Genomic DNA, 23,407 nt, shown 5'->3' on the forward strand with positions numbered 1-23,407 from the left:
TCTTTTAGTTGATAAAATTTATCAAAAGCTTTTTATATCTCAAATAAGTCTTTTCATGTAAAGTAAATGTGAAAACGTATTTGTATTTCTTCTGTACGTTTTCTAGTCAAAGCTCCCCCTTAGAAATAGTAAACAAAACTATTGAAAAAATACGTGAATCCTCCAGATTCACTTTAAAAAGTACGTTCATATCCAGAGATGTCATATTAAGTACATACAGTAGTTAACTCATCTGCTTTTGCCATCTGCACACTAGAACAACAAGCAATGGGGTTTTTTTTGACCAAAATAATGTTTCTGTAAATGCGTTCTGGAATTTCACTGTTCCATTTAAATTAATATAGAACTTACAGTAAGTGGCCCTAACAGAGAGAACATTTCTGATGTCTCTGCCTGAAACACATGCCTTCCCACAACACTTCCTGTCTTGCACCCGTTTTTGGATATTATCACTTGTCTGACAAGAATGAGGTCAGCTAGGATTGTAAAGATACTTCACAGCAGCTGTCCAGCATTTCTTTGCAAGTACATCAGCTTTTAACTCCTTAACTGCCCCACCAAAACAGACACTGTAGTCTTGCAGGTACACGAAAGAATAAAGACTTTTCAGAGTGCACAGGGCGCTGGCCACTGAGCTGTCTAGAAGTGCTTAACTGGGGGACATAAATGACTAAACTTTTCATGTGAGCAAAAAACAAGCTCATGAATGAGCCACGTGATGTGAAATTAAGAAGCATTACCACTTTTGCAGCAGCCAGGACCAAAATGAGATGGGGAGGTAAGACAACATCATTTATGCAGAAGAAAGAGAAACACTGTGTTTGAAGAACAGCAGAGAAAGACAGCCAAATTTCAAATACTAAGGTTTATCAGCACTTTCCCAAACACACTTGGCTAAGTCTCAGCAAGTAAAACTTTATTGGTCCAGTTGCTTTCAGGACCAATAAAGCTGAACTAAACCTGTATAAGCAGCAAAGAATACTCTGAATTTACATAAAACTTATAATGTGACACAATAAACCCATCCCCAAAACTCTCACAAAACTTCCCGATGTTTTAAAACTCTCCATCTTAGGTCGCACAGGCTGTCAGAAATGTCTTTAATTCATTTATGAAGATGCATTCACAGAATCACTAGCATAAACTGTGTATGAATGAATCTTCAGTAGCAAAAAATTTGATCTGTGTCAATTATGCCCGTATTTCCTTGAAATGTGCCAGAATGTGCACCCATGTTTTACTGGCTGTGGGAGGACAGATGGAGACATACCGACACTGACTGATGATATCTGGCATACAAGCTTTACCTGTATTAAAGTTAGTGTGTTCTGTTTGTTGTTTTGGGGTTGTTTTTTTTTGATAAAGTTCCACACATGGTATAAATTTACTCCCAATCAGTTCACTGAACTGCATGGCCACCATTTCCATTTGAGAAGCTTTAAGATGATACAAGCTTACCACATCACCAAACCAAAATTCTTTGTTGCTTTCTGACACCCTGTGTAAGAGCTGCTGAAGAGACAAGGAGAGCAGCTTTCTATCACACTGCAGTCTCTCCAGCTCAGGTACCACAGGAGGCTGTGAGAGAACAGCAGCTGGGAGCGCAGAGTATGTTTTTAAAAGGTTCAGGTATGAGACTGATGAGAGACAAAGAGACTGTGATCATGCAGCACAAATGTCCCGATAAGACATGATTTCCACAGCTTCTTACTTTCCTTGTGTATGATGTGCTCACAGGCGCTGTGCACATCCTCCGTTTGTACAGTGAGCTTAGCTTACATCTTGTTTCAAAAATACTGCAACAATTTTGTGATTTAAACCATGACTTAGTTACAATATTACAGTTGGTATAGTTTCAAAAGAGCAGCATTACTCCTTAGCCTGCGCACCGCTCACACTTTGCAGGTTTTTGGCAGTGAGCAACTTAGCTCATCCATTATCATATTGTAACACTTCAAAGTACATACCAGATCTAAGAAAGCATTTACAAACTCAGCTTGCAAATAAAAAAAAATAAAAAAATAAAAAGAAAAAATCTTTCACAAAACTGATTCTGTCTTGCAAAAAGTCTCTGTATGCCCTTGGCTGCTTCTGTCCCCACCTGAGGTAGGGCGTATACACATGTAATACTTTATACATGTGCATGCAGGTCTACAGGGCAATCCTCTGTGCTTCCTTCCAAATGGCAACTTTTCAAAAAGCAGTTGCCACTGTGTACCTTACTGTGTACAATAACTCAAGCAAAAGTCCGAGAAGCAAGTCAACACACAAGATATTAGCTCAGTTTTGCCTACAGTAAAAACCAAGCAACACAAACGCAAAAGTAAGCAACTTCCAACCACTCACCTGGCTCAAGAGTTAAATTATAGCTTCGTAACACTGTACCAAGGTGTGCTGCAATAAATACTATGCTACCCTAAAGGAATTGTTAATGTCAACCTGGCATCATCGTCAGTAGATCTCTTCCGGGCCCCTTTCTTTCAAACTAGCTGGGTTTCCGTGTCAAACCACAGGTTGCCTCAGTGTTCTGTTTGTAACATACTTTTTTGATGAGTTAAAACCTGATAAACAGCAATATCAACCATATGGGTCCTTTATAAAATCCCATGTTTCTGTAGTTATGGACAACTAATGGAAAAACCCTGAAAGCTGAACTTAGTGTAATAGAAGTGAGATGAAACAAGTTGTGTCTTTTTCCCCACAAGCCATAAACATCAGATGCATACAGCATGTTAAGACACTATAAAGGCCTAAGGGGGCACAGATAATTATCAAGATGGCTAGGACATGCTTCCTTTAAGCTGATCTCATTATGTAGCATCACATTAATATGACTGGAGTTTTATTTCTTTTTTGCTAAGTTTTAAAATATGTCCATCTCATATGTCCTCTGCAAAAAGGCAGATGGACTTGAGTAAGGAAAAATTGCTGTTCCCAATGCTGTTCCCAAAGCATTTTCAAATTAATTGATCATTACATAATACATAATATTATATTTTAACTCAGTATTTAAATGGATAAAACAATTTTGTGACAAAAATCAGGTAAGTTTTGTGGCAAGCAAAAGAGAAATTAAGTAGTAAGACTGTATTCAGTTATTTCTGGCATCTGACCACAATCAGTCTCTCTGATGCAAGAAGCTAGGCGAGCTGACAACACTCAAAGTGAGAACTAGGCAAAAATATATATAACTATATGGACAAAATTGTCCATTTTCATAGACTTTCCTCCTCCCTTCTGTTCTAAGCAGAAGATAGTACATTTCTGCAAATGAGATGATGAAGGAGCAAGATCTACAGGCAAGCTGGCAGAGCACACAGGTAATAGGGAATGTACACCACAGGACTCCCAGAGGTCCTACCCAGCATAAGTTGTCAGATGACGCCTTCCAGCCTGAATTTCTGAAAAGATATTAAAAATTCATTTAGGAAGAAATTATTTCAGAAACATTATGCCAGAGTTAAACCTTCCTGCCTTTTCAGCTCCAGAAACCTAAAAGAACCAACTCTTAAGAATTATACATTTACCAGTAATTCTATTTTTGTTATTTTAGCATAAGGGTGCACCCACAAAGTCAATGCCTTACAGTTTCTATTAGCTTACATTCCCCCACTTTACAGGGTAAAGTTAACCTACTAAATATCTTAAGAATCAAGAAAGTATTTCCCAAAGCCAAAAACTAGAAGCTGTACACTATTGTGTACATTTGGTTTCCAGTTGCTCTCAATTTCCTTCTTTTTCCATAGCTATAATAATTAGAATAATTATATATTTACCAGTTTATATATCTACATTATTAAAAGATAAAATAGAGGGAATAAATTAAATTTTAATAGACCAGAAACATTTTGGGTTTTGAAACAATTGTAAAAGCTACTGTGCTCCTGCAGGCTCAAACAGCATCTCAAATGAAGTTTCTCGTGTTCTATACACATTGGCACCTAACTGCTGAGATACAGGAAACGTGTTCTTTAGGGACAAATTATCTTTGATGAAATGGGGAAAAATTGTCCAATCTTACAAGCCATTTAAATGATTTATTTTAGCTTTTACTTACTGATGAATCACTGACTTGACCTTAATCTAGATTTATATGTCTATAATTAGCCTTTTCATGTGCCTATTGTAAGGCTTATGCACATGCACCTTGGTGTTAAAGGGGAAAGAGGTCAGGGAAAAGAGAACAACGGAAACTGGTTAGAAAGATTTAACAGATGCCAAGCATTGTGCAGAAAATCCAGTCTGAGAGAAACAAAAGAAAGTACAATAAAAGAAACTAACAGCTACTTCATCTGACACGTTAATTTAAAATGTTCACAGCACCCTTCAGCAGAGAGTATCACAATAACTATCCAAAAACACTTGTTATTTGAGGAATGCATATGTTTACTAGTTTACTTAGTTAACAAAAGCAGACAGCAGCAAGAAGGAAGCCTAAATCATTCTGCCAAAGCTAACAGGAAGACAACCCCTCACAATTTGGGTCCAGATTCTGCTCTGGAAATCTACATACCAGAAAATATATATATATATGAAGGGAAAGCTTCATAAAGTCTTATGAGGACTGCAAAATAATTTCCAAAGGAATGCAGAGGAAGTCTCATCCCTTGTGGTACCTAAAAGTCGATGGAACAAAATAGTGGAAAGAAACCCACAGAAAAACCCAGTACTGGCAAGTTGACAGGCTATATGGAATATATTTTTTTTCTTTCATCTCTGACTTCTATTAACATTTTTGTGACTCTACAGGCAGCCAGGTAGGACCTTTGGTTTATAGTCCATAAACACAAGCCAAAAGCATCCCACAGTTCCATTTGGTAACATCAGCGTAACATGCTCAAATACACACAGACTTCTGACAATGAGTCAAGTTCCCATTCAAACATAACTTATGCCAAAAAACACCAAAGATTATTTCAACTAATAAACACTTGGTTAAAAACATGTCAAATCAACTTGGTCTTTACATCAATTTAATTGCCTTTTACCACAACCACTGCCTAAGCGGCAGCATTCTGCAAGAAGAACCGAGATAAAGGCGATTTAAAACATTCTCACAGCACTCCCCTGACCGTCATTGCTTCCCTGGTTGCATAAAGCTAAATTTGCACCAGAAAAGAGATTCGCCAGCAACCGGGCTTCTGTTGTGAAATAATTTTAAGGATGTCAACATCCTGACTCCTGGAGATTAGAATCTGGGACAAATACTGCACCAAAATTAAATTCTTAAAGGAAAGGACAAAGGCTTGTATCCTGTCACTGTACACAGTTTCAACACCCTCTCCAAATGTTGTCCTTTGATTCAACCTTCATAGTGTCCTTCTTACAAAAGATATCTCTCCATAAGAAATACAGTACTTAAAAATATGCACAGTGTTACCCCAAATTTATACAGATGCTGTTAATTAACATATTTATTCTCTTTATAAAACTGAGACATTTGGACTTCAGATTTTTCCAAATTCCATTCCAACTCCCCTACTGCGTTTGTACACTGAGCATTAAAAAGACAAAGCAAAAAATAAAAACAAAACATTCAACACAAGAACACAACCAAAGTTCAAAGTAACTTGTGAGATCTTGGATTTATAGATCCTGAAATCACCTTCTCCAAAACATTATTCTTTCCAGAATTTAATACACAGTTACAGTAATGCAGAAGGCAGAGCTGGTGCAGCTAGCTCTTCCCCAAGAGACAGCATCTCTAACAGACCACTCTGACAAGCAATTAGAGAACAGCAAAGCAAATTTCTACCAGACAGATGAAAGGAATACAGCAGACATGCATTTGACAGTTAAAACACTGATTGGAATAGCAGCAGCTGTAAGCATGCAGAAAAAGACTGAAATCTCTTCAGAGACTCTTCTACCACAATAAAAGCTGCTTTGCCTGAATAGGACCAAGCCACACTTGAAAGGCTAAGATGAAGTCTCCCTTTTACATAAAAAGCAAGCCTTCTTTCTTTACAAGTACCATGCTGAAGCTAGCCAAGGACAAATAAACACAAAATTCACTAAAAATACTTCAGAGACAAAAGTTCTCAAAGACAACCCAGTCAACTGAAAACACATGTATTCAAACATAATGTCCTGTCTCCATATGTATTTCTTCTTACAGAATGGTGACATGAGCTAAAATTTCATTCCCACTGTGAGATCTCTTGATGACTCATGAAAAGATGAATCACTATTCTCAATGGAAATAATGACTTGTGACAGCTATAACTTCTGATGTTTGAAGTATCACATGGGCAAAGTCAGAGTGACTCCTTGCTGTAAATAATTAGCAATTGCAGCAAAATGTATTTCACTACCTAGCTTTAAAGGGTAACGGAGAATTAACAGTCTAGAGTCTCACCCATGCTACAGGATAAATGCATGAGTAAAGCCAGAGTCTAAACTAGTTTCAAAACCTTTCTGACAGGGACCGAAAGCAGATGTTTAGACAAAGAGAGCAGTGGGAGCATCAACAGAGTGAGCCTTCTCCAAGCATGCCCTGAGTTGCCATTTAAGGATTTAAGCTGCCTCCAGAACATTCTGCCAAACTACCACAACCAAACTGATCCGTTAATGTCCTTGCTGAATGCACTAACACCTCAGGCCTTGGAGATGACTCTACAGATTGACTACGTGCTGTGCGAGGAAGCACTTAGTTTCAATTTTGTGGTGAAGTGATTCACTTAGTGTCCCTCGATTATCATGCATGAGAAAATAATTATTTCCATTTACTTCATGTGTGTTGCTCAGGATATCCACGTCCTAAATCAGATGCCTCTTGTACATTTTCTTTCCCATTTGAACAGTCATAGCATAGTAGTCCTAGGAGATAGAGCACAGGTAATCTGGTAATGGAGATAGGGAATCTAAAATCCAAAATATGTTTGCACAAATGCATAATAATGCCTTCTGGTTTAGCTTACTTGCTTTCTTAAAGCTCTCTGGTTTCTGACCAGTGCTAGAGACTGACCTGAAGTATTCCCACAACAAAGAGGGATCCCCTAACAAGTCCTCTTTGCTGAGTACAGTTGCTAATAACTACCTCAGGGCTTTTTCTTAGAGATATCATCAGAAGCACCTAATTAAATAGGTTGATAAGCCATCTATTTTAATAATATTCCTGCTACAACTCTGGCATCAATTCTGCAGGATTTCAGAATAACAAATTGTGGTATGTTGCACTGAAAACATAGTTCAACGTCTTTGAGAAACAAACTGATTCCTTTCTGAAGAAAGAGTGCGAACAGGGAAGGAAGGAGTTTTCATACATAGCCTTTTTTAACCAACCACTCTCTTCACTCTCCTGCTACACCCCATGGAGAAAGCAGGGCCTCTCCTGAGCAAGAATCCAGCCTTAGATTTGTGGAAGTGCCCTTTGATAGCCCCATCCCTCTTCTCTGCCTACAGCCAGCTAGGCTAAGCTCATATGCACAGCTAGTGTGCAAACCTTTCCACACGCTCCTCTGCATATCTGAAAGCAAATATGTATATTAAGAGATCTGATTCCGGACAAAGAATCATCTTTTTTTTACAACATGTCATGGTCTCAGCCCTTACAATTTTCCCTCACAGTAGAGTAAGTATGCATATGTATATACTTAGACATTTAAAAAGATCTTTTTAAAATATATATGTATAAATATATAGAAGCCTTATTTATGTACCACAATAGGGCACAGTGATATTCAGAGGCTTCCAGATGCTCTGTTCAGTTCAACCAGCATGTGCAGCTTCTGTAAACACCATGAAATACCAACCTTGGCAGCCACTTCCCCAAAACTGTCATACACATGTATTGCCATGGGTTTCTTTCCTCACTCCTGATATTCTCTTGTTCCTTCATCTTTCCAGGCCATCCTGCTGTCCCTAGGGCAGCTGGTTAGTGGGTGCAGAGGTCCTCTGCACTCCAGCACCAAACTTGGAACCAGGCTGGACTGTCTGCCTGGGACAAGGGGTACAGCAAGGGCCTGTGGTACCCCTAGAGCAGTGCCAGCAAACACCATCATTCCAGTTAGTTAGAATCATAGAATGACAGAATGGTTAGTGTTGGGAAGGACCTAATAGCTCATCTAGTTCCAACCCCACTGCAGGCAGGGACACCTCCCACTAGACCCAGGTTGCTCAAGGCCCCATCCAACCTGTCCCTGAACACTGCCAGGGATGGAGCATTCACAACTTCCTTGTGCAGCTCGTTCCAGTACCTCACCAAACTGACAGCAAAGAACTTCTTCTTTATATCTAACCTGAATATTCCCTGTTTAAACCCATTACCCCTTGTCCTATCACTATAGTCCCTGATGAAGAGTCTCTCTCTGGCATCCTTGTAGGCTATAGTTGATGGCTGAAACATTGTCTTTGCTGTACCTGCCAAGCCATGAAGCATGAAGTCCATGCTTAACAAGGCAGCTGCAAATTCAACAACGCTATTTCTTACAAATACTGTACAAGCCCTTTGGGAAGGCAGCCTTAAATCTCCACAGGGTTACGTCTTGCACAGGTGGACTGTATAACTTCACAGGATCCTGTTCTTAAATTTTTTTCAAAGCCTGCTCACTACATTTATTACTGTAGTTCTGACTAAGCCTCCAAACTATTTTTACGGGCCCTGAACAATAGTAATCATTTAGGATCAAGTTCAACCTGCTAAACTGAATTGTATCTAGTTCAGAACCTTAAAACCCCACATCTCTGAGAAATCCTGTTGATCACAACACATACAGGATATCAACTGGATAATGTTGATTTACAAGATATATGAGGAACACCACAAGAACAAGAATTTGCTATAAGGTTTTGTCATCACTCAGACCCCTAAGAAATGCAGTGCATTTTAATACCCTCTTAGCAACAACTTCATTTTGAAATGTGCAATGCAGATGTGGTAAGGTAAAGATGATCACGTTTGTGAATAATGACTATCAATTTTTTCAGTGTCATTTAAGAACCCTGTCTAGGACCTAACAGCACATTACGAAGTTGTACATATCATTCTTCAAATAAAGCAACACTAAAACTAGAACATCAATTTGCAAAAGGCTATTTTCATTGTATCAGAAAAAGACTGAAGATTTTACTTAACTCTTCTGATGAGCAGGAAAAAAAAAAAAAAATCAAGATATTTGACTTATTTGAAGGGCAACTTTAAACTACTCAAATTTAATTCTATTTCCTGAAACAAGAGGCACTACTATTTACTGCTGAAGCATTTGTCCAGGGCCACGCACACTGTAAAGAAATCACTAACTAACCTTAAAGAGATAGGTTTCAACTCTGCAGCTCTAATTTACAAGAAGCTGAAGTTATGACAAAAACAATTTCACTATGCAAATGCTCTGAGGATAAACACACAGATTGTCTTCATCTCATGCCAGCTAAGAAATTAACGATGAACCTGTACAAAATAATGACAGCAATACCATTTTAAATACCAGTGTTATGAGCCACAACCTACCTCAGAAAACCATATATATATATATATATGCATTTCTTCCTTGTTTTCCTTCAGTTCAACCCTAAAAAGCCAAACAGGGCAACAGTTTTACTTCTCAGGTATGATGAATATACCTTTCCCTCTCCCATTGAATTTTATGTTTGTTGGGTTTCTTCGTGAGGTTTTGATTGGTTGGTCAGGTTTTTTCCTCATTCTCTTCTTTTCAAGGCTACATGGCAAGAAAATGATTAAAACTTAAAGTAAGGAGAAAACACCTTGCTGTCTCTAGATCTGTTACTTTAATTAATGAATATGCTTGTGTTAACAACAGACCTTTAGAAATGCCACATTTTGTGACTGGCCAGACTATATTTAAAGGAAAATACATGTAGTCCGAGTTATACTAGCAGTATAACTAGCATATTAGTCATGTTATACAACAGTCCCCAACTCTGTAATCCAGTCTCTGACACATGCAGACCCACAGACTTTAATGCACAAGGAAAGCTTGCAGAATCCTACCATATGCACTCTGATGTTTACCGGGCATTTGGTATTAAATGATGCAGGACATATTTTAAAGCCTTTCATTTTAAAGCCTTTCCTTTATCTCCAGAAATTTATGTGAGCAGAAAACCTAACATTCTGGTGCCAGAAGAGTGTTAGGATCTCTGATCATTCCTCCAATAGAATTGCTTACACAGAGGAACAACTAGCTATTCAGGGCTGTGTATTGTCTCAATCAAGGTAAATTAACTCCAGTGTTAACACTTTTTAAATACTTACTCATTCAAAACAGAATTGATTGGAAGAGTGCTAAGAAAAATTATCCTCTTAGAGAAAGAATGTAAACACTATGGGAACATAAGATCACTACATACACCTGCTGTGTGTTAAAATGACTCCTTTACAACCACTCAAAAAAATCAAACAAGGGGCTGCTTTGGAATTATTACTTTTTTTTTTGATGTTAAGCAAATGCTCACAAGCAAACTTACATGTTTTTTTTTTTAAATGTGTCCTGGAGAGATGTGTGTACCTATGTAACACAGAATTAGGAGGATATGTTCAGAAGATGAGGTACACACAGGTACTTTAAGAAATGGCATTAACCTGCTGACTTCATGTATAACAAATTAGCACTATTTAAGGGTCATGGTGCTCTCAGGAGCTAAATATTAGCTTCAGATTAATTTCAGTGAAGTCTTAATACACGGCAGTTCTAAGGAGGCCCTCTGTGCCTGGAAGATATGACTCACTGCTTCTCTAGGAAGGACTTGCATGTTAAATGCAAACATTTATAGTCACCTGTCCATGCCCTCCCTAACACACCTAAAAAGCTGCCGACCTGTTCTCAGCTTCCAGGAAAACACCAGTAGGAACACAATAAAATTGCTACTGAGATCAAAAAAAGCAACTCTAACATCACCCTCCTGCCAGATCAACCCATTTATGATGCTTGCTGTTCAGGGAGCAGGCTCCTTCCCAAATCCTCCCATAATTTCAGGGCTAAAGAGAAGCAGCAAAAAGGTCCCTACTGCATCCCCTGTGTGTCCCACCTTGCCTCTGCCTAGTTCCATGCTGTTTGTCACTGGCCATCTGTCGTGGTTTAAACCCAGTCAGGTAACTCGTTCGCTCACTTCCCCCCCTTTTCTTGCCCTCCCCCTGCTCTCGGAGGGACAGAGAGGAGAATCGAAAAGAATGCAACTCCCACGGGTTGAGATAAGAGCAGTTTAGTAACTAAGGTATAACACAAATCACTACTGCTACCACCAATTATAACAATGATAAAGGAAATAACAAGGGAAGAGAATACATCATCTCACCACCAGCCAACCGATAACTCGCCCCCCCAGCCCGACCAAGCTCTGACCGATACCTCCTCCCACCCTGCAGTCTCCCAGCCCTTCCGGCTAACTCCCAGTTACATCCTGGGCATGACGTGCTGTGGTATGGAATACCTCTTTGGTCAGTTTGGGTCAGGTGTCCTGTCTCTGCTTCCTCCCGGCTTCCCCTCCTCCCTGGCAGAGCATGAGGCTCACAAAGTCCTTGGCCAAACCAAAACATCGCTTGTTATCAGCTCTGTTCCCGAGCTGAAAGTCAAAACATTGCACTGCACCAGCTACCAAGAAGGGGAAAAATGACTGCTACTGCTGAACCCAGGACACCATCACAGAGGCAGGTGGACAAGCTTTCTGCCAAGTCTCTCCAGCATCAACATGCATGTAGAGCTCCAGCAAAATACAGGACAACTGATGAAAGCAACTAAGCTTGGCAATACAAAGACTCTGCTATAATATTACCACTCTTCCAAAAGGTTAATCAGGTGTTTGAACTGGCCTTTTCAGATAGTACTTTAGATGGGTGGGGATGGGGAAGAGGGCATTCAGGCTTTAGTGTGTTCCCTTAGGACCTCTCTGAACATCAGACCCTTGTAATACGGTTATATACATGCATCCATTTATGTCTGCAAAATCCCTTTCCTCAGCTGCCACTAGCCACTGGGCTAGCAACTGGCCACAGCTATATTTTATTTGAACAAGGGTTAAAACAAAGAGAGGAACAAACAATGGTATGTGCTTTAAAGTCACCTCTCGAGCATGCCTTGCCCTTCCCCTCCAAGGATTCAGCTACAGTATAATCAAAACCAGGGCGAAGTCACAGCTGCAGACACATACCAACATTTGCTTTTACATACAAACCTCATGTAGCAAAATTGTGGGGTCCTTATGTAGCAATGAAAGGAATATATGATTCTCTCCATTCGTCCTATGCCAAAGCACAGATCACGGCCTCAAGACCAAATTTCAAACAAGGGGAAGATAGGGCTGAGGAGAAGAAAGCACAGGCAGGGACACAGATGAGGTACATCTACTTGGCTCACTGACCTCCATTCCGCTTCTCTTTCTGTGAGGAGGCAATTTAACTTGACTGCTTTTAAGAAATTTCCTATTAGAAAGCTGTTGTTTCCAGTGCATTTTTATTGCATTTGCCAAAAGTTGCGTCATCAGAACAGAGTATATTCCTACGGGAGCTGAAGGTCCAAAACTGTAAGCCATTATAATAAATAATACCAAATGCTGTGGCTAGTAAAACCTGTAATCTGAACATGTACAAAAATTAATTTCACTATGTACAGTTACTATTCAAACTGTGCTTTTCACATTTTCCTGGCAGACACAGTTACCAATGAGTATGAACAATATGAAAAAATAATAAGCCACCACTCAAAGTCAGAATTTGACTTTGGCTTATTTAAGGCAATAAACAATCTTAATGAAAAAAAGATTCTTCAAAGAAATAAAGAACTACAAAGTTGACTTGAGAATCTACCTGGAAGCTCATGTTTCCTTTGTGCTCATTTGTGTGGAGGTGAACAAGCACCAGATAATGAAAAAAATCCTCCTGCCGCAAAGTCAATAGGTAAGAACAAGTAAGAACAAAAGACTAATTAAACACAAAGAAAACAACAAAAAGCCTCCAAAACAACAAAAAGAAATACACATTCCTGTTGGAAAAAGATTTTTGATTCAAAATACCGATGCAACACTGACCTGCACTTCCACTAAAGCCTAGAAATCAAAGTTTTCTATATTTCTTAAGAGCACCTTGTGACTCTAGGGCACTCTTGTCAAAAACATGCAACTTGCCACCATAAATCACAGCAAGAGCCCACAGGCAGCATATGTGGCGTTAGATGAGGGGTTTACAAGGCACTGTACTGAGCCAGGACTCCTAGCTCAGAGGCGAGGAGAGAATTCATGCCATTCACCCAGATGTCAGCATCCCTTCACTAACACCAGGAACCTAAAACCTCTGTCCCACAGGAAATAAGGTCTCATCTGTATAGAAAGGTTACAGTGAGCGGACTGAAGATCTGAGAGAGATTTTGCTTCCATTAAACTCCTGGGAAAGAATGATTTAGGATATTTATCTGATTTACCCAAATTTTTCTCTTTGATATTAAATATGGAGAAAGTGGGTGTGGGGAGTGGGGAAAGGAATCTTCCATGGCCATCTGCATGTTGCTATTTTGTAGTTGCAGTTGGAAAATGCCAGAGCTGATTTCTTGCAAAACTAAATACTATCACAGTCAGAAAAAATGTTAGCCTACTGTTATATGCTTAGGTATTGCCATTAATGAGACAAGAAAGCAAGGAGAAAATAACGTGATATCACACTGCTTTTGTACTCCAGAACACAAAGAAAAACTCAGTATTTCTTCAACACAGGAACACAAAGTACCAAATTGCAGAATACAATAAAGACCTGAACTTTAGTATATATAAGGAAAACCCAGTCCACAGCTAAAAGAAAACCGTAAAAACTAGAAAAAAAAACAACCTTGAGTGATTTAATTTCTGATCAGAATATCCAGAGATTACTGTCTGGTTTCTAGATTGTAGCAGAATGTAATAATGTATGGGGACAGTATGAAAAAGTTTGGCTTAAAACAACAATCAAACAAACAACAATCAAAACCACCACTACCCCTCAAAAAAAAGCCCCAAACAAAACCCCAAACCAACTCAGAAATCCTAGGTTTAGATACAAGCCTAAAGTCCTACCTAGTCCTTGTTCATAGATGCATTGTGCCAGCATGACAAAACCAGTAAAATTCTTCAAAAGAGAAATGCAGTTCTCAACAGCTTCTATGAGTTAAGTACTGTCTGATATCAGACACAGCACTTAAAGAATTGGTCTGCAGTATAAAAGATGAAGTTCATGAAGGCAAACTGACATTAATGTAGGAAAGAAAACCCAGGGCTTAGGAAAAAGAAATTAAGCTATTTTCCACAAAGCTGTCTAAAGGTGGGGAATTCCAGATAAGGGAGAAGTTCACAGAATTTCAAAGCTTGGCTAATATGTTTTCTGTGTTGCTTAGATGCAAAAAACAGACAAAAAGATTTTTGGACAAACTGATACTAAGCAAGCAAACAAACAGACAAAAAAAAACAGACTTACAATTGCTGTGAAAGCCTTATCTGGACATGTCACGTAATTCCAATAGCCCCAAAAGAAGATAAAATTGTGTATTTTAAAATATCAATCAGCTCATTCTTATAAAGAAATCCTAAACATGGACTGGGAAAGACAACTGTCTGAAGTAGGGCTTCCCACACAATATAGTGGGAAAAACAGCAGGGTTGGTTTTGAGAAGTTATTTTATTCATGTCTGTCTTGGTAAAATCAGGGGCACCTGTGGATTCCCCCACCTCCTCCTTCTCCAAACAAGGCATCTCTTCTTGGAGCAGGTTGCAAATGATCAAATCAATGGAATAATGATCTTGATTGTCCTAGCCAACTCCACAGACATGAGTTCACAAGAGAGGCAGCCATGCAGCTTCCTCAGATGTTAGTAGAGACTTTTGATCTTTCTTTGAAGAAACTTTTCTCAGGATATGTAAAAGTTTGTGGTTTATTTTCATGTGTGGGGAAAAGCAACAATGAGGTGAACACTCCCACACAAAAAATGTCTCAAAAAAGCTATGCTTGTCAAAAATACCCTTGAAGAAAATTCATATATACTCACTTTGAAGGTATACATTTTTATTCTCTAGTCCTCACTGTGGTTTCAGATGCCTATTTCATAACTCATGGATGTATGCAAACACCAACCAGATTCAAAAAAAGAATAAAACAGAAATGGACATGGCTGCAAGGATTAAGAAATTTGGATCTTGGATACCGAGATCAATTATCGTGGGATAAGAAATTAACTTACACTAGGTATCATGTACCAGATAGTCCTTGCTTACTAGCCATACATATTTCATTGAAAACAAAAGCAAGGTACTTCAGCTGTGTGTACTACTGCTCTTTTGCTGAAAGCTTATAAAAGACCATTTATTTTGTATTTGCCACATGCACCAAAGCACAAAAGAATTACACAGACACACACCTGGTATACAAACACATTATTTAAAATGTTATATGTGTGCATATGGAGGCACACACAAAGTGAAATACAAGAACTACCATTGCTTTCTTCCTTCTCTTTCACCCCCAGCTGTACAGCTAATAATATCATAACATTCTATTTCTTCAATTAGATACTCTTTAGCGAATTGTGATTTTAGGCTGCTTTTCAAAATGATGTTACACTACGTTACCAGCATGTTTAAGGGCACACAAAAAGGCTGTTGGTCACAAGCACTTCTTTGCCAGAGACAATTTGTCTTTCATCAGAAAGGAGGGACCATATTATAATAGACACACTGGCCACCTGAAGTGGTGTTTGTATACACGCATGTGTATGTGTAGGGAAAGTAAATTAGTGAAGTCAGAGATGTAAAAATTCCACCACACTGCACAAGCTACTTTTCTCTTTTTTTTCTTACAGACTTCTCTTCATAAAATTTGTAGTTTGCATCTCAATAATTTGAAAAATAGTTTTAAAATTAAGAGCTACGTTATGCTATCAAAAACATTGTAAGAAAAACCTTCAATTAATAGTACTTTTAATTCCACTTAGATTATTACTATAGAACATTAAAAGTTTGCATTCTGGGGTGACAGGAAGGTCCAGGAAGTGGGAGGGAATTATGAAAAAAGGGACTTTTTTTTTTCACTTAATTATATTTTTTTAACCTGGTATCACAAAATTCACCTTGAAATATTTATAAGGTTACCACACTTGGTAACCTTATAACCTGGTGATAGGATTTTGGCTATAACAGGTCTGCTGAGGACAGCAAAATAAGTATGGGCAACAGTGTATATTATTGCAGGTTACCCATTTATCAAAAGCATGTTCAAGCAAGGACACATACCTGCCAGCTAGGAGACAAGCAAACACATTGCTTGTGAGCATTGTGAGCATTTAGAGAGCCTTGTGCGCTGAGAAACTTCTGGATTTTAAACTCTGCCAAAACTGTCATGTACTTGCACAAAAGCACTGAGTTGCTGAGCAACACGTTCAGATAAGTTTGCACCAAGTTTGGCACAAGGAGATACTAATCTTCACCGGGACCTCTATAAGATTTTGATTAGTAAGTCTTTAGTAAGAAAGGGGAGAGCAAAAGACAGAAATGGAAGTATTGAGAGGTGCATGGATCTCATATGAAAGAATCAAAAATGAGATAAAGGTGTGACCAGAGACAAGGAAAAATCAGCCCATGACAAAAAATTCTCAAAGTACTAATCTTTGAGCTGTAACCTCTGAAGAATCCAGGTCTCCATATCAGATTTCAGAAGAGCTGTCCAGTTTTGAAAAAAAAACAAAAAAATAAAAAATTAAAATTCTATGTGATACAGGAGGGAGGCCAAACTCCCAAACTCTTGATTTTTCCTATGGATCATCACAAGGAGGTGTAGTACCCAAACCACTTGGTTTTATGGACCATCTGAAGAACCCTGTTTAGAAAAAGGTTTGACATCCCTCACTAGAAGTATATGTTCCTAACCATATTTTCCTAATATGAAAATTTCAAGTACGGTCCAAGCAAGCAGCTTATGCTTTCAGGCACAGCAAAGTGAATGGGCATGATTAAAATTGTCACAGTATGAAGTCAAATATCTGGGAAAACACAGTCTCAGCATCAGCAGAAGATAGGCTGAGATCAGTTAATCTCATCAGTTAATCAGGAAGGGCTGAATTTGAGATCAGAGCTGCAAAACTAGCAACTGGCCACATGGTGAAGGCTCTTTTCTCTACTTCCAGGAATAATGTCCTGTGATGTGTGTGTGTATATATAGAGAGACATTACAAGAGTGAAGACCAGATCACAAATTCACATGCCAATACTGAAATGACAGACAGCTGACAACGATGTCAATGTCCTTCTTCCAAAGGACCTGGTGAAAACCTCCCACACAGATGCAGCCTTCTAAAGCCTGTACAAACCTCATATGCAAAATGTACTTGGGAAGATCTTACCTAACTACAATCACTGCATATGCGCACAACACTACAGGACTGGAAAGGGAAGGAGGAGACAACAGATGGTGGAAATGTCACAGTACCTTTACTGTTAGCAGAGTAATATGACAACTCTCTAATGCAGTTCAAAAGGCATCTCAGAAGAGGCTTCCTGCCTCCAAGGGATGAGAAATCTGAGTTGTGGTCAGATGAGCATAAACCAGCACAAAAATGACATCCGATTCTCAACCATACACTTTTCCTGTCTGGGAGTGTTTACATCCTTGGTTGAATCCAGATTTTCTTCCCATTTGAGAAACTGCCATTCTTGCAGGATCCCCAAGCACCTCAAAGACAAACATTTGACAAGATCATGCAAGAGGGGAAACAGACTGGTAATTCTCCTGCTTGACCCCTGTAACTCCACATGCCAACAGGTGTACCAGGCTACATAGGTAAGCACTCCTGCACCAGCTTTCCCAGATAACCTGCTTAATTTTGCAGTTTCTATGCCAGGATGGAAACAACCACTTATCCCAAGAGCCCCTGGGTGAGGAACTCATTAAAGGAGTCTTCTCTCATTTACTGCCCAGCCTATGCACTAAAATAGCACAAGAGTCTATTGTGAATAAGAGTGCAGCCCAAATGTGATAATCAGCCATGGTACGACAGAACATCCCAATGGATAGAAGCCACTGCAAATGGAAAACACTAAAGCAGCCTACCTAAAAGGAAGGCCTGTATGGCCTCTTTAGAAGTGGTGCAAATTTACAACAAAGCAATGTATTCCCAGTCAGGGGAAGGATGAAAGTCCTAAACACATTCTGTCAGAAGGCATCAGTTCCAGAAAAGGCTCAGTGATGCTGTGAAATGGCCAGATCCTGGGATTCCAATTAATAAGAAGACTTTTCCATCTTCTCCTGAGGTTCAGCACAGATCAACTGCTGTCCCGCAGGCCACATCAGGACTACAGAGGGAGAACAAGACAAACCCACTGCTTTCTCTGGTGGAGGACATGATGTCGCATAGCCAAAAGCCCCTTCCCATGCTTGGATACTACCTGGCACACAACCACACATGAAAGCAGAAGAACAAGGACAGGAGATTATTTTCTCCTTAGGCATGTATGTGTGTCACCAAGCTAAACATGATGCTTAAAAAAGTTCCTGCTACACAGGAAAAGAAGAAAAGTCCTGCAGCCCTGTGGCAACTAAAGTGACACCACCTTTTTTCTTGTCCCAGCCATGTTTGTAGTGATGGGCAAAGGGCTCCAAAATGTATCATGTGCTTTGCATTCTCCCATTACTTTGGATGCTGAGCAATCTTAACTCCTTTTAAAATTCAGTCTGTTGGCAGGAATCCTATCAATTTCAGCAAATCAGAAGGATTGTCATACTCCTTTAAGGGATGTTAAAAACCAGAAAAATGTAATTCCTTGCTTAGGTACAGATTTTTGGAAGAAACTAAAGTTCTCAATTATTCGGGATCCTTACACTGGGATTAAGGGAAGATTTTGTCCTGTGAGGGATTTTGTTAGCTCCTAAATCAATCACTGACTAAGGAGAAAATACTAAAGGGAAAAATGGATGGGAAAAAAGGATGTCTCTTAAAACCCTACAGTGTCTGTGATGAAGTAATCTCTGAAGGATAATTCAGTCCTTCCCACAGAAGTGCGGGGATTTCTGAACCACCTGCTTGTTCACTGCTGCCGAAGAGACAAATGGTTTCATCTCCTTCAGAATATGACTGAGAGGGTGGAGACCAAGTTAACATCATAGAAACATTTGATCATTTATTCATCTGGCTCTTCAGAAAAGTATATTTTGATCCCTCAGATTACTTGCTTATTATCACTAAGGAGAGGAAAATTTCTCCTTTATATACAGCAGGACAGCATACATATTCAAAGATGAGCAAGCTCTTTCGAAAAAGAGAGCAGAAAAAAAAACTACTAAAAGAACGAGAACATGAACACTGAGAATAGATTCAAACTTTGCTGAGTATGATACTTGCAATAATTTCATTTAGCACAATGTTTCATGTAACCTACCCTTACTCCAGTTTGAATCTGGAACCAGTCTACCAAGCTACACTGAATCTGATGAGCCTGAGAACCAACAGCTCGTGACATCAAGCAACATCCCACTGCAAAATCTTCAGTAAAACAGATACCTCATAACGCGAAGGAAAGAACAATAGTGCAGCACATGGGCCTTGTGCTCCTCTATTAGCACACTTACAGTAAACTAAACTCTTAAGTATTCACTGCACAGTGATCTGTGATTTCAGGAGATGTAACTTCATGCTCTGGATGGTCCCTTTCAATCTTCTTTCATTTTTGATGCCATCAGTTATTGCCTAGATGGTATGCAAAGCATCATACAAAAATGCTGACAAGTATCCTTGTTTCTTTTGTTCATGTAGCTACAATCCCGGTAATTGAGCCAAAACAAATGAAAGATCACAATCACAAGGCACATGATCTATCACATTTCACCTGCTTTCTTCTTCCTTAGCAGTTGTTGTTTACCATTTTCTAAGGTATCTTTTAGTGGTGGTATAGAAAAACAGGGCTTAAGTTAGCTTCTGTGCAGCAGTTTGTCGCAAGATGCATGAGTTGGTTCCCCAGGAGAAATCACAAAGACCCTGTGACCTATAGTCCCTGTTATAAGAAGGATTACTTACCTCTTTTTTGCAAGACAGCGGTCTCGTACACAGACCCTATCAATACGTAATTTAAAGCCAAATGCAGCTAAGACACATATAAGCAAAAAGGTAACTTTGCCACTCATTAGCGTAATTGTGAAAACCTGCACTCCAGGGGGATGAAACACCTTTTTAGGTGCCATGAGACAACCGATACTCACAAATGTTATGTTCCTATTAATATTTTTACTTTTAAAAAAAACAACAACCCAACAAACAAAAAAAAAACAGTTGCTCTTCATTAACTTTGAAGAACACGGGAAGAGCTGTTCAGAGTAGAAAATAACCCTACATACCAAAACATACAGCTAGAGAATTTCAAATTACACTCTGTACATAACCACCATTTAAGGGCTTAATAACTTTGAAAAGCTCAGCATCCTCTGGACTATAGAATGGATCATCTTTCTCCCATGGTCCAAGGGCATGACACAGCAGGTGATATTCTGTCCAAAATGTCAGGTGTACTTTGAGGGTTAGTCCCTTAGATGGTGCCACATCCAAGGGGTCTGTAAATTCAAAGGCAGTGAGGAGTTTCGAGACAGGTGTATGGGACTTTTATTTTTGTCCATTTCTGAGTCTTTCTTGCTGCATGAGCAGCTACACTATGGTAATTTGAAGCTATGAATTGTCCTTCTGTTACTCACACCTACATCTTCTGACAACCACATTAGCACTCACATCCTCATGTAAACAGACAACACTACAAATAATAGTCAATATACAGACAATAAGAAGGCTTAAATAAACCAACAGAGAAGGAATCATTTCATAAGGCACCAGAGTATTTATGTCTCTCTTGTCAGCAACATTCAAGTACCAATAAAAAAATATAATTCTTAAAGCATACATTAAGTATGCCAGTACAATTGCTAACTATTCACATTAATTGCTAATACAGATAAATATTTGCATCAGCAGATTCAACAGCAGGCACTGGCACTCAGGAATGCCAGAACAGAATACACGTAAAGCATACATAAAAACTCTGCTCAACAAGAAAAGATGAAAAATCCACTCTGGGGCACTGCAAAGGTTCCATCTCCATAGCAGAATAACCTGTTTGACAGGTCAGGTGGCTTCTTCAGGGAATAAGTGCCTTTTGCCAGTGTAAAAAGGACTGCTCTACCTGATTAAGAATTAGACAGGACAAGCTTAAAAGGGAGTCACGGCTAGGCCTCTGCAGCTGTGAAAACTGTGTGGCATGAGGCCCTGTAGCCAACAGCATGTGTACAGTGTAAGAGAAAACATAGGGAAGGGCATCCTTCTTGGCAGGATCATTGAGACTACTGTCCTTTCAAGTTCAGGATCCTGTTTCCAGGTGCAGCCAACTCAAAATGCTTGAAAAGGTATGAACCTCTTCCTCTCCTGACTACAACAGGCCACAATAATTTTCTGGACCTTTCAGCAATTAGCTTTGCAGTTTAATAAGAAAAAATGTGCTTTATTTGTATTTGGAACATGTTTAATTTCACCTTTGAATCACACGTTTCAGGCTTTTGTCTACTAGACGGTATCTATGACCTCTGGTTTCCTGTAGAAGTGGACTACAATCCATTCATACCTTAATCTGAGTGGCAATAAGCAAAACAGAGTTCCTGAAGTTAATATTTGTACAGTATTAGTCATTTATCTGCAAAGGCATTACAGTATGTTTACTTAACAGTGGCACTTTAAAGAAGCCTAGTTAGGACAGGTGTCCCTTCAGCCAGGTACTAATACCTCTAGAGTGTCAGTGTCTAGCACTAAAGAAGTAGTAAGGTTTCATATTTACACGGTTATTGGAAGGCAGCAGACACCATGAACATCAGCAAGGTCATTTGGTTTTGGGATGGTGGTGGCGGTGGGGAGAGCGTGTTTACCATGCAGTCTGCATGTGCCAACCCCTACATTTTGCCAAACATGGTGAATGCAACTGCACAACTGTAGTAGTGGAGGATCACTTTTGTGGATAGACTGAGAAAAACAAAACATGGCTCAACAGAAAGGGCTGGGATGTTAGGAAACTGGAACAGAAAGATCTTCCTAGTGAAAACCTTCTAAACCTAAATTTCCCCCATCACAGTGTCTACCTGAAAGGTGAGGTAGGCACTGTCTCTCAAATGAGAAACACGGTTGGCATTGATGTGCACTGCAGTACCACTGCTAAAGCCGCTGACATTGTAAATACAAAGGAGAAAATTGTTACAACTGCATAAGACCAGTTAAAACTCACTTCACTTAAGCAAGGATCACAGTCCAGTCCTGTTGGCTTACGCAAGGTTGGTAGCTTTTGTCAAATGACAGCCTTGAGTGGTAGGGAAAAATACCAGTCTGGAGGGAATAATATCCAACATAAATTGCGGTAATCTTTTTATAGTCTCTGTTAGTTAAAACAATTACTTTTTTCCCCACCTTCCTTCAGATTGAGAGATACAAACCATGCGTTCCAGAAGTAGCAGCACAGAAAGCCCAACCAGACCAAAGCTGAGCCAGCAAAGGCCAAAATACCACTATAAAGAAGAGGCTGGTTACAATGGGAGAGAAAACGTGCAAAGAAGGCAGAAGGAGGATGATATAGCCCAAGCCAGTACCATCCTAAGAAGCCCTAAGGGAGAGAAAAAACAAAGAAGTCCTTTCAAGAAAAGGGAGGATCTCTCCTGCGATGACTTGCTATTTCTTCTTAGTGTCCTCGAGGGTGAATTACAGGTGATTTATTGTCTTATTTTATATTCCAGATTAAAACATGCTTCTTCCCCTCATCCCAAATGACTGCAAACACACATGGCTTTCATGTTAACACTCTAATTTCATACAGAAGGACGAATATAAACTGCAAAGTACATAAAAACGCAAATCATAGTTATCAGCCAGAAAAGGTGATCTTTACACCACCCCTAAATGCAAATAAAATTTATTCATGACCTGTACCATATTAAAACCACTTATGGCCCACTGTGAAGAATCATGTAACTCTCAAAGTGGAGAACTCACAAGACTTTCCTTTCATGCTGCCCCATTCTAGGGTACTTTGAATACAAAGTATTTGTCATTGTAAGATGTATACAGAGAACATGTTAGAGACCTTTTAGATTTGTTACCTAATTATTTCTTATCTCCCCTCTCCTATGAAGTCATGAGCTTTACTCCCTGTAAATCAGTATGGGCCACATAACAAGTAGCAGCTCAACACCATTCTAACATCTTTTGCTAGGAAAATCAAAACAGCCATTTCACATAACAGGCAGCCTGAATGTTGCATGCCATTTAACCCACAAGACACTGGATTTTGAAGAATGAGCATTTTTCTTCCTGGAAAAGGGGCCAGCTGCCAAGTGGTAAATGATGCCTAATCATGTCAAGTGTAATTTCAGGAAGTGGGAGCCAGATTTCCAGTGAGCGAGAAGAATACTTCTGTGACAGGCTGACTGCAC

The 23,407-nt window shown here is 39.3% G+C and overlaps 2 protein-coding genes across 7 annotated transcripts in view; one reads left to right on the forward strand and one right to left on the reverse strand.

Annotated features, from left to right (window-relative positions):
• CMSS1 (cms1 ribosomal small subunit homolog) overlaps positions 1–23,407 on the reverse strand; it is a 254,951-nt gene that overhangs the window by 139,978 nt on the left and 91,566 nt on the right. The window lies entirely within an intron of this gene.
• FILIP1L (filamin A interacting protein 1 like) overlaps positions 1–23,407 on the forward strand; it is a 219,524-nt gene that overhangs the window by 100,285 nt on the left and 95,832 nt on the right. For 4 of the 5 annotated variants that reach the window (XM_062619555.1, XM_062619556.1, XM_062619558.1 and 1 more), the window contains one exon: positions 22,399–22,682. The exons of the other annotated variant lie outside the window; for it this stretch is intronic. In XM_062619555.1, coding sequence (XP_062475539.1) covers positions 22,416–22,682 — 267 coding nt within the window. In that variant the 5' untranslated portion in view covers positions 22,399–22,415. The remainder of the gene's footprint in view (positions 1–22,398; positions 22,683–23,407) is intronic. 5 annotated transcript variants of the gene reach the window in all.

The sequence above is a fragment of the Pezoporus occidentalis genome, unplaced genomic scaffold (genome assembly GCF_034315485.1).
Source record: "Pezoporus occidentalis ecotype Australia unplaced genomic scaffold, CSIRO_AGI_Poc_V1 ctg211, whole genome shotgun sequence".
NCBI lineage: Eukaryota > Metazoa > Chordata > Aves > Psittaciformes > Psittacidae > Pezoporus > Pezoporus occidentalis.